At 37.7% G+C, this 12627-nt stretch overlaps 1 protein-coding gene across 2 annotated transcripts in view; it reads right to left on the bottom strand.

Annotated features, from left to right (window-relative positions):
* The window catches only part of LOC100031387 (argonaute RISC component 4), a 69620-nt gene that overhangs the window by 12909 nt on the left and 44084 nt on the right, over positions 1-12627 (bottom strand). For both annotated transcript variants that reach the window (XM_056795140.1, XM_001380629.5), the window contains exons 14-16: positions 2649-2964; positions 2317-2451; positions 145-246 (exon numbers count right to left, since the gene is read on the bottom strand). In XM_056795140.1, coding sequence (XP_056651118.1) covers positions 145-246; positions 2317-2451; positions 2649-2964 — 553 coding nt within the window. The remainder of the gene's footprint in view (positions 1-144; positions 247-2316; positions 2452-2648; positions 2965-12627) is intronic.

The following is a 12627-nucleotide window of genomic DNA, read 5'->3' as shown; positions in this document are numbered from 1 at the left end:
AGGCAAGTCATTTAACCCTCATTGCGTAGCCCATTGATCTGGCTTGGAACCAATATACAGGACTGATTCTAAGATGGAAGGTAAGAAATTAAAAAAAAAAAAGCCTACTATCAAGTCGTAAATCTTGACCCACTACCAGATTACCTGAATTCCTGCATGACTACAGAGGTAGAAGTCAAATTCAGATGGATGTGTGATAGTGCTGTCCACAGTAGTACCTGCTGGTACATTACCACTTTTCCCCACCTATTTAGAAAAGAAAACACATGCATACAAAAAGGTATAGTAAGCTATATAAAGCAGATATTCAAGCTTTCTTCCTTTGTACATTGTACTTGATAGGTACAATGCTCAAGTGATGGCGGTTGATGGTTGCTTGCCTCTAAGTTTCTTCAAGTTCAACAACTTAATTCTCAATTATCTCCCAATAGCAGCCCAGACCAGGGTTTCTTGAGGGGGTCAAAATAAGGGCGGACTCTCCCTGTAGCCCCTAGTTCTTGATCAGTCATTTGTAGTACAGGTTACAACATTTGTGTGGGAGAGTTAAAAAGGTGTGCTGGGTTCTAAAGTAGAAAAGTCCCCCCCTAACACAATTGTACTGCTTACTTAGGAACCACAGAACCACAACTTCCAGGAGAATATTAAGTTAGATATACTTCAGTAAGTTAATCATAGAAAAAATGTGACAGGGCCATATGTATGTCATTACAACCTGGATAGGGTTACTTTGTTTGTATTCACAGTGTATTTGCACTAGACAAAGCCTTGGATTCAAGTCTCAACTCCCCCACTTTCTATGTTGCTTTGCAAACTTATTTAACCATTCTGGATTTGGTTCTTCATTTGTAAAGATATCTTAGGCCGTTCTCCAAGTGAAAATCTCAAGAAGTAGAAATCCAGGGAGATGGAGTGAGGAATGATCAGCAAAGAAGCTAAATACTACGATTCTGACACTCCCCATTTTCCCTTTCTCACCTCTTAATAGATTTCTGCTACATTGGAGAGAGCCTACTCAGCACAACACAAGGAACTGATTTAAATTGGACCCTGAAGGTAGGTGTAATCGGGTGTGGCTATACTTTTTTCTTCTGAAAATGCATTTAGCATCTGCAGTAGTAATGCTGTATTTAGTTTTTTGGAAATCCAATCAACTCTTATGTAGATGTAAATACCCGGCTGGGTCACAGGAGCTGAAATGCTACTATGATTACTCCATTTTAATGTTGTCTGAGGTATGAGGGAGGCCCAGAGATAAGGGAAGGCCAGGAGAGTTGTACTGAGCCCAGAAGCTTGGTGACGAATGCTGAACTCCACTGGGACTTAGACAGGCTAATTAACTCAGGGCTTAAAACCCGACGGAGAAGGAGATAACAAAGATAACGAAATCTTAAGATTTGGGGCAGCTCCAGAGAACTGAAAAGGATGCTATGTGACCGAAACAGAGGCAAAATCTGTTCAGGGACTTTCTCCTGAGAAAGCTTAAGAGGCAACCACATGGGTTTTGCAAGAACAGTTCTAACCTGAAGCAGAGGTTTGTGGACCAGAAACATGGCGTTTCTTCAGTGGCTAAGGGAGTAAAAACAGTCGGCTCTGCCTTTGAGTAAGGCTATAGAGCAAGCATGAACTAACAAGAGGACAAGGACACGAAGGGCTGACTGACAGAGCCACTCTACCTGGGCAATAGGAACTGGGAGCCTGGAAGAGACAGCTAAGCTGGAAGCAAGGTCAAGCAAGCTGAGGAATGTAAGACTGTACAACTAATAACTTACCTCCACCTGCTTACAGTGGATGTGGTGGTAGGGAAGGAGGCCACAGGAAAAAGGAAAGGGTAAAGGCCATGAATCCTAGAAGTGAGGCCTCTGCACCAGTCCTCCCTCATTCCCACCCTCAGCCTACCCAGAAGACAGCAGCAGAGACTTCCGGAAGCAAGCAGTGACTAGAACCTAGAGGCGTTTGGGGGAAGACTTGCTGGCTTGTCAGTGCTGCCTGATGTTTGTAGCTACCCAACAGAAGACCTCTATAAATCTAAATGTGTTAATCTCCCAATACAAATCCCCAACTCTGTCGTGGGCCAGTTCAAATGTGGGCAATGAATGAAGCAGGTGTTTCAAATTATTTACTTATCCTGCTCACACAGTGAACAGTTTGATTTCAATTCTCATAAATGCTATGGATTTACATACACAATACCTTTACTCACCTACTCAGGTAAGAACAAGGAAAATAAAATTCCAAGGGGAATGAGAGTTAAAAAGAAATTTTGCTAGGCCACACCGCTATTACAAATGTTACACAGCTTTTCCTGTGATTCCTTACCCTTTCTGTTTTGTCTGCACAGAAGAGTCGAGTGTGATGCCTTTTCTGCACAACAATGTATGTTATACCTGGGCGGTAATCTTCTTCCAAGCTAATACATGCCTTTCGGATTGCTATTAATTCCGGCCAAGCTACCTAGAAGTCAGAAAGTTGGCTAGGTTTAGATTGGATGAGAATCTTCATTTCTTTACTTAGGTGTGATTTAAGTAGGGGTCAAATCTCTGCGCTCTCTGGGTGGGGGAGAGGAGAGGATGAACGGCAGGAGGGAAGAGCATCAGAATTCTCTCCCAGAAGGGACTGTCTTCCAAACTAAAATACAAGCTGAAGGGCACCTGCTTCATTTGTCCCTCGGAGACCCCTCCACGATAATAGATGATGCGAGTGGGCTTGAAGCGTGTCGATTTGTAGAACTGGATTAGAAGTTCTCGAACCATATTAGTCAAGTCCTGGATCACCTCCTGGCTATACAGGAGCTCCTGGGAGGTCTCCTGGCGGGAAGTCTGTACTCGAACTGTAGCACAGTATCGGCTAGGGTGTCCATCCATGCTACCAACCACTGCAGCAATAGAGGGCTTCTTCCCATCTCCAGCAGGAGGGTGAGTAACATCTGCTCCCAAAAAGATGACAGGTTGCTGGAACACTGAAGGCCTATTCAAATTTAAGGAGATGTTTCATTCCTTCACACATTAAGGATAAAGATTTTACTTTTATGTAAGTTGCTGAAGCAATAGAAGCACCATTAATTTATAGATAGTAAGGTGTAGAACACTGCTGCCTGAGCTTGATCATGGATCCCCCAGGCTATCGTGAATAACTATACAACATAATCTGTGCCTAGAATATACCACTGCTATGAGAGCAGGAAGAAAAGGTACACATAAGGCATATCACTCATTCTTTAGCCAAACTATCTACAGAACCAGGAAAGATTTCCCTAAGGAACCATTTCTCTTCATTCAGATCCAACCTTCTAAGACTGATGTCAGTCAAGGTGTAGACAGAGAGCTCTGAACGGAGGCATGAAATATTTATTTCTGAACACTTTCTAGATGCTGAGACTCAAGAAGAGTCACTTACATTGGCTGTGCTTATTTCTCCATCTTTAGGTGTATTTAGTAAAGATATCAAAGCTTCTTTGTATTTATGAAATGAAATAGGCTATACAATGAACTTCAATAAACATTTATTGAGCAAGTTCTACAGGCAAACCTTGCATAAGAGTAAGAATCTAATATGAACAAAAATTGTTATTGAACTAAAATCAGGACGAATAAGCTAGGGTACCTGTCCTCAAGGAACTGATGATCTAATGTGAGCAGCATCTATAGCTATAAGAAAACACATACAAGGAAAATACAAAGAAATTTCATATAAGTTCAAAAGAGATCTTTGAGGATCTTTTTTTTTTTTTTGGAAGAGGTCAAGGAAGAAAGTTAGGGAAGTTTATTGTAAGGTGGCATTTCAGGGTATGTGTGGAGGAGTGAAGTGAGAATGGATGGGAAGTTGGAGGGTATTCCAAACATGGGGAGGATGGCAAAAGCAAAAACCTGAAAAAAGAAAACCATGGGATGTTTTCAGGAAATGTCTACACTTTTTGTTACAGTCCAGAATATGAAGGAAGTACAAATGAAAATGATGCACTTTTTATAAGTTCTTAGAATTTCTAGAGGTTGGGTTTGAGACTTGAATATAATTTCCACATATAATAAAGCTTTGCAAATTCCTTACCTTATCTGAAAGATACCCAAGTTTTCTTTTACTTTATTAAAAAAAAAACATATCTTCTGAGTTAGAATTGATACTGTTGGTTCTAAGGCAGAAGGGCTGGGCAATGGGAGTTAAGTGACTTGCCCAGAGTCACAAAGTTAGGAAGTATCTGAGGCCACTCTTGAACCTAGGACTTTCTATCCACTGAGTCACCTAGATGCCCCACAAGTTTTATTTTTAATGGATGAGAATCTGAATACCTTTATCCTTTAATTAGCTGGCATTACATAATGCTTAATATTTTTTATGAAGCATTTTACTTAATATTCTCTTTTCATCAGAACCACCACTCTATGAAGCTGACAACAATAAATATTATTACTCCCATTTTATAGTTGAGGGGCTAGGTGTCATACAGTTAAATAAATGTCAGAAGGTTTCTAACTTGGGTCTTTCATAAATTTGACTCTAGTACACATTCTACTATGTCCTTGTATCATCAATATGGTTAGAAGAATCATTTGTCTAAGATAATGCTTAACTATTTGGAGAATTAAAGAAAATACTTCCTAATAATCAGAAGTGATAAAAAGTAGAATGGGTTTCCTTTGGAGGCAGGTAGGAGGCTTTTCCCTCTCAGTTGAAGTTTTCAAGTTAAGGCTGGATGACCAATCAAACCAGAGGGATATTCCAGATAGACAAATAAAGAACGTATAGTAAGTACTTACTATATGCCAGGAACTGTGCTAGGCTCAGGAGACAAATACAAGCTAGATAGTCAATGACTTCAATAAGTTTACATTCTAATGGAGAGAGACAGTACATAAAGGGGAGCTGGGAAGAGAGGTGGGATGGATGTGTGGTGCCACGGTGTGGAAATGTCAAGGAAGTGCTGTGGATGCCTGAAGTTGGATCAGATCCGGGTAAACCAGGCCTATCAGTACCAAAGATGATTATGGGGTAGAGTCCAGATTCTAGGGGAGGGAAAAGGAAGAGATATGGTTCAAGAAGGCAGCCTTGTTGAGGTAAAGTCTGGACTAGAAGACCTCTAAGGTAACTTCTAACTCAGATTCTGTGACTTTTGCAGTCTCACAAATGCTAAAAAATACAGGATTTTTTTCATATAGCCTGAGATGAAAACAATCAATTTTGCCTACTTTGATGGTCCTGTGATTTCATCAATGTAGACTGCAACAATGCAGCTTGCAGCCTAGCCGTTCTTGCCTATCCTGTGTATATACTTGTTGACATCCTCCTATAATTCTATGAAAGGGGTTCCCCTAACAGTCCAGGAGGAAGTGAAGTGCCTCTAGCTTCTTTGACATTACATAAACATCATCAGCATAGCACATTAATGTTTGCAAAGTGCTTTAAGTTATTTGAGTCTCATCCTTGTATGTTGTGTACTAATAATAACCTCATTCTACAGATGAGGAAACTGAGAGGCACAATGAAGTAGGCTTTGAACCTAGGTCTCCCTGGTTCCAAATCCAGCTCTACTGCGCTGCCTGTTATGAAGCACACGGGCTGTCCTTCGGTAATCCTTCCTGTTTTACTATACAACTAGCCCAGCTTTTCTCTTTATAATACATTTGTCTGAAGATATACTTTATGCTGATTCTTCTGTACAATTTGTTTATAATGTGCTATATAGTCTTCGCACATCTACCATATACCTCCCTGTTGTCCTTTGAGTGATTTTCTACTTCAGTTCTTCAGAGACTATGATTTGCTATGACTCAATTGTCATAAAATATCACCAGAATAACAAAAATATTAAAAAGATAATCCTTTGTTTCAAGGAGAAACCTAGAGTAATTTAAAAAAAAAACTAGACCATTCTTTTCCTCATGTTCAATTCTGGGCCCAATATCAGTACCTGCCCAAAGGACTGATGGACAAGCTTTGTGAGCTATTCATTCTGCATCCAAGTGAAGATAACAGTTAAGACAAGAAACATTTTTCATCCACTTGGTTTTTCCTATATGGAAGATTGAGCTGTCCTCTTTCAAGCAATTAAAAAACTTATTTGGGAATCTCTGTAGTGTCACGGAGTTAGATAAAATCTTTAAAATATCAACTGAAAACAGGAGCATTTGGAGGACCCCATCATCTGTTTGGGATCCTTTTCTTGTGCCATCAGCAAGCATACATTTTTACCAAGCATATATCTCCCTGCTTTATGCCTTTAAGGGTTGGGGAAAAAATCCTTCAAGGAATCTTGTATGATTCTAATTCATGAATTTGTAGGAGGAAAGCCATTAAGGATTTTCATACCATGCAAATGTTCTGCATCTTTTAGGGAATTATGTGAATGTAAAGACAGGGTCTGCAGTAGAATATTATCTATGGCAGCTTATACTCTTAATGTGTAAGTTGTTCCCAAAACATTTTGTCCAACCAGGAAAGTAAGTATACGGAATAGAAGGTATTGATATTCTCTTGGTTGCCTTTTCTCTGCTAATTTAAGATGAATTTTTTTTCATATTTCTGGCATTACCCTTTCTTTCAGATACCTTGAGAATCAATCTCTCAAAGACTCCTCTGGTAAACTTGTTTTAGTCCAGAGGCTCTCTTCCCATTTTTGTTTTCTTCGATGCTATTTCCACTTCCTCTTCCAACACACTTGGGGCTGTGATGTTAAAATCCAATGTGAGGGCTGCTGGGTGGCTCAGTGGATAGTGTCAGAAGGGCCTGACAAATTTCAAATTTGGCCTCAGCCATTTCTTAGCTGTATGATCCTGGATAAATCACTTAATTCTAACTGCTTAGCCCTTACCACTTCTCTGTCTTGAAACTGATACTTGTATTGATTCTAAGACAGAAGGTAAGAGTTAAAAAACATCCAAATGTGGTAGCTCCACTGGCATCAATGCTGAAAGAATTTGTTGTAAAAATCTTTAGGGTTCTTTTTTACCTTTCTCATCTGTTTTTTGTTCTCCCAATTTAATCTTTATATGCCATTGGGATGATTATCCTTAGGTCTCTTTCCCTCTCTTTACGCTTGTTTTTCCCTCTCGACTGTTTTTTGTTCCTTTATGAAGAAATACTAATCATAACCTTTGGATTTCTCCATAAGACTTTAAAAATTTTTATTTTTTTTCTGAACTTAAACATCAAAAAGGAGTCTTTTCACACAGACATAAGACAAATTGTAATTTTCTCTTTCATTCTATTTGCTTTTTTAATCTTTTTTCCAATTACATGTAAAACAATTTTTAAAAATCATTAAAAATTTTTGAGTTCCAAATTCTCTCCCTCCCCCATCCTCTCCCTCTTTGTTGAGAAGGCAAGCAATTTGATATATTATACATGAGCAGTAATGTAAAACATTTAAAAATTAGTCATGTTGTGAAAGAAAACACAGACAAAAAAAAGAAACAAAGGAAGAAGAAAAAAGAAATTAAAAACAGTATGCTTCAATCTGCATTCAGACTCCTTCAGTTGTTTCTCTGGAGGTAGATAGCAATTTTCATCGTAAGTTCTTCAGAATTGTCTTGGAATATTGTTTTGCTGAAAATAGCTAAGTCATTCACAGTTGATCATTATACAGTATTACTGTTACTGTGTACAATGTTCTCTTGGTTCTGCTCACTTCACTTTGCATCAGTTTATATACGTCTTCCCAGGTTTTTCTGAAATCATCCTACTCATCATTTCTTATAATACCATAGCATTGCATCACAATCATATACCATGACTTGGTCAGCCAGCCTCCATTTGTTGGGCATCTCTTAATTTCTAATTCTTTGCCACTACAAAAAGAGCTGCTATATTTTTTTTTTATGTAAAGGTCCTTTTCTTTCTTTTTTTTTGGAGGGGGGGAGGGAATCTCTCTAGGATGAGGATCTAGTAGTGATATTGCTGGACATAGTTCCAAACTGTTCTCCAGAATGGCTGATCTGTTCACAACACTACCATCACTGCATTAGTGTCCCAATTTTCTCCACATTCCCTCCCAACATTTGTAATTTTCCTTTTCTGTAATATAAGGTAATCTGAATGGTATGAGGTGGTACCTCAGAGTTTGTGTTCCTCTAATCAACAGTGATGTAGAACATTTTTTTCATAAATTATAGATAGCTTTGATTTCTCCTTCTGAAAACTGCCTGTTCATATCTTTTGATCACTATCAAATGGGGAATGATTTGTATTTTTAGAAATTTAACTCGGTTCTCTATATTATTGAGAAATGAGGTCTATATCAGAGAAAATTGCTGTAAAAATTTCCCCCTCATTTCCATTTTCTTCTAATTCTTGGCTGCCTAGGTTTTGTATGTGCAAACATTTTATAATTTTATGTAATCAACCATTTTCTATCCTGTAATTTTCACTATCTCTTGACCATTTGCTTTTAAAAAAGTTGTTACACATCTCAAAACTGTCCTGATTGTCTGAGCTTCTTACTGAACTGCATACTTATTCTCTTCTGTGCATTAAAAAAATGTTATAATAGTGCTTTTTTTTTTGTTTGGCATTAAACAAAAACCCTTTGTAACAAATAAGTATAATCAGGCAAAATTAATTCATATCCTAGTCTTGTCCCTAAATGTGCATCTCCGTACCTTGTTTCACCTGTCAGCTCTGACATGTAAAAATGCTGATCTTTTGAAGTTGCTCTTCTTAACAATGTTGTCCTTGTAGAAAAAGCTCTGCTTCCTGTTGATTCATGCTACTTAGAATTCTCTGAAATGTTTTATTTTTATGGCACACAAAAAAAATTATATCACAGTTTCTTCAGCCATTTACCAAATGGCTAAGAGGCAATCTAAAGCACCTATCTTTGAGTCTAGTTCTTTGCCCATCCCCCTTTCAGAATCAGAAAGTTTGTTTTGCTTGTGACTGCTCTGTCTTTTAACCCCACTCCCCAGAGTCATTTATTTCCCTGCTGAGTATGATGTGTTTCTACACTGAGCTCGGTATTTCTTCAACTTTCCTTTATTTTAACTAAGAGGTTCATCTGAAGCTTGCTACCTCTATCCTTCCCTCTATATTTTTAGTCTTCTTATACATCCTAATTATGAAAAATAACAAGTTCAATTTTCCTCTTTTCTTCCTCCTTTATTCTCCCCTTCTCTTTCTCTTTTTAAAACTCCCAGAATAGAACCAACCTACCACCAGTCCTCTGTTTTTCTTATTTAGCTTCCTCAATACATTTTGAAGAATTAAGGTTCTAAAGGGACATTTGTTTCTCTTCCTCCCATTTGAATTTGGCACTACATTATCATAAACCTACTTCCAAGTATTCATATAAATTTACCTTTCTAGATTTCATTATACTCTTTATTTCAAAGGTCTTTCTTCTGGACTTTTCATCAGAAATGTTTTCAAGTTTTCTATCACATTAAAAATCCATTTCTTAGTAGAATCATACTTAGCACTGCAGGGCAAGCTATTCTTGGTTGTGAGTCTATATCTTTTGTCTTCTGGAATATTGTTTTTCAAATACTACTTTGGTGTTTAGCAGAAGTTGGAAAATCTTGTGATTTTGACCATAATTCCTTGTTACTTGAATTTCTTTAAGGATGCTTTGGGGAACTCTGCGTTTTTGGCATTTCTGGTATTTTTATTCGGGAATTCCTTTCAAGATGTGATTGGGAAATCCTTTTTATCTTTACTTTGTCATTTGGTTCTAAAAGATCTAGGCAGTTTTCACTTATGATTTCTTGAAATATAAGGTATGGGACTAAAAAAATCATTGTTTTTCAGCAAATCCAATGATTCTTAAATGATCTCTCCTTGGTCTATTCTTTTTGATATTAGATATCTTACATTTTCTTCTATTTTTTCCAAGATTTTGATTTTCCTTGCTGTCTCCTGGAGTCATTAATTTCTATTTGGTTTATTCTAGTTTTCAGGAATTCACTTGCTTGGGTAAGAGTCACTACTCTTCTAGGCTACTTATTCTCTTTCCAAATTCTTTCCTTAAAGAGCTTTTAGTTTCATTTTTATCTTTTGGAAATTTCACATTTTCTTCCTTTGAATCTCTGCTTGAAATTGTTATAGAATTAGATTTGCAATAATTTTTGAAATGGCATGGTGCTTTCTTTGATTTACTTGCCTTTCCAGCTTTAGCTCCTAAAATTCAGATTTGTGCCAAGGTCAACCTTTATCCCCTGATGAAGCCCTGATATGCTTTCACCATAGATCTTTACAGCTCTTTGTTCTTGCTACCAAAGGGTATAGAACCTTGAAAGCTATATATGCCCCATTTTAGTGTAAGCAAGGAGGTATTGCCTCTGGCTCTTGGGGATAGGGGAAAAGGGACCTTACTTCTTGCTTGTGAGGCTGTTGGCTGACTTCTTGCACAGTTCACGGATTGAAGGTATCACTTAAAAGTAGTTTCTTATTGAACTGCTTAAACATTATTCAATCTTGTAGGAATTTCAGGGTTATGCTGGAGTAGATTTGAAGAAACTGGGTGGAAGTTATTTTTCCATAAGATTTTGAAGATCAATTTATATCCCAAATAAGAATTCACTTTGGCTATCATATTTCTTGTTTGACATCGAGGTGAGTTTTCTCAGCATTTTTTTTCTTTTTATGGCAACTGATTTGTACCAATTAAATTTCTTTAGGAAACTGTTATCAATATTGATATTCATTTCTCCATGTGGGGGCCAGAACGGGTTCCTTAAATTGGTCAGGCTGGAATTATGTCATATTTTATGTTTTTCTCATATTTATTATTTTCCCTAGTTTTGTATAAATTTTGACCTTGCACTTGTTGTGGGGGGTAGGATTGAAGCAAATCTATGTAGCCTGCATGGAAATGAGCTTCCAAGGTCTCACTGGATTCTTAGTCAGAAGTGACAAGCAGCAGAAAGGGTTCTTTGTTAAATGTATCCTTCTGGGAGATGACTGCCACAAGAATGATAAGCCAAAAGCAGTCAACAACTTTCCAAAAGATAGAGACCTTAAAGGACTTATCTGGAAAGTATAGAGCTATGGTGAAGGGAAAATGACCATTCAGCAATGCCACAATGTTTAATATTTTGATGTTTGAAGTATCAACCCTCTGAGAGAATAAATAGAGACTTTAGATTATTTACTGCATTTAAGTCTGTTAATGTGCACTTATTGGTCTTTTGTATAAGTATTTTTTGTGTAGAGGAAAATAGTTGTCTTATACCTCATTTACTATTTATACTCAATACTTTTTTTTGGGAAGGGGGATATGCCAGACTTGTGTTAAATCTGTTTTAAATAATCCCTTCCCCCATTTTGACACCATTGCCCTTGGGTGGGTGGGGACATATAAAGTGCTAGAGTTAAGAAAAAGCCTGAGCTTTAAAAATTAGGCTCCCTTGGGACTGAATCTAGTACTTACTTGAGCACAGAATCTGGAGCCCTTTGTGGGAGAGGGCCCCATAATTTCTATGGCCAGAGAATATGTTGTTACACATTCATAAAGCAAGTGGTCCAAGAGTACATAGAGAGTTGGTTTGGGAATGACTCCCATAACAATAAGCTAGTTTACTGTTAAAATAAGATTAATTTCATTTCTGGCTATGTTATTTCATATTTGTTATGTCTAGTGCATCTCAATTCCTTTCTTGAAGAAATCATGTAGGATAGCTAAGTTGCTCAGAGGATAGAGTCCCCAGGTCCGGAGATAAAGAGGTGCTGGAATCAAATACAACCTTAAGCACTTCTTAGCTGTGAGATCCTGGGCAAGTCACTTAACTCTAATTGTTTCATTCTGCTGCCTTGGCACCAATACTCAGGATTGATTCTAAGATAGAAAGTAAGGGTTTAGAACAAAAAATAAGATAGATGTGGGACTTAAGTAGCCTTTGGCTTCTATCCTTTCTGACCTCTAAATCAGATTTCCCCTTTTTTTCTTGGCTTCTTTGTACTAGTGTAAATGAGTGGTAAAGCACTAACATAATCAAATTCTTTAATTAATAAAAGTTTTAAAAATTATTTTTTAAGCAGAATTTCTTTACCTCTCTTCTCTGCAACAAATATCAGATCCACTAGCAACTTATGTGTTATCATTTCAAATGGACCCTTATTGCAAAAAAGGCAACCTTTTAAAGCTGCTCTCATTGATTTGCTATGCCACACACCACAGTAGCTTTTTCAAACCTTTTCATCCCTCTTCAAGCTTCTCACCATATCTGCTATCCCCATTCTCTTAGCTGAAGAGCAAACCTCGTACTTCATCAAAAAACTGGGCCATTTGCCAAGAACTCCTTTTTTTAGATCTCATCTCAGATGATGCAGCCATCTTTGCCTAATCAATAAATATTTATCTAATGTCTACTATATTCAAGGAACTCTGAATATTTCTAACCCTAATCTTCCTTCATTCCTATCTGTTATGAAGAAGTGGCCCTCCTCTTTGCCAAGGCAAACTCCTCTTAACATGTATCCTTAATTCCAATTCCTCCGGTAGACTGATCCCCACTATCTCCCTTATCTTCAATTTCTGTCTCTCCTTTAAGATAACCCTTGCCTTCCATCTTGGAATCAGTACTGTACATTGGTCCTAAGGCAGAAGAGCAGCAAGGGCTAGGCAATGGGGGTGAAGTGACTTGCTTGGTCACACTGGTAGAAGTGTCTGAGGCCAGATTTGAACCTAGGACCTCCTATCTCTAG

This window comes from Monodelphis domestica, chromosome 4, assembly GCF_027887165.1.
Source record: "Monodelphis domestica isolate mMonDom1 chromosome 4, mMonDom1.pri, whole genome shotgun sequence".
Lineage (NCBI taxonomy): Eukaryota > Metazoa > Chordata > Mammalia > Didelphimorphia > Didelphidae > Monodelphis > Monodelphis domestica.
This window is presented reverse-complemented; position numbering and strand designations above follow the sequence as displayed.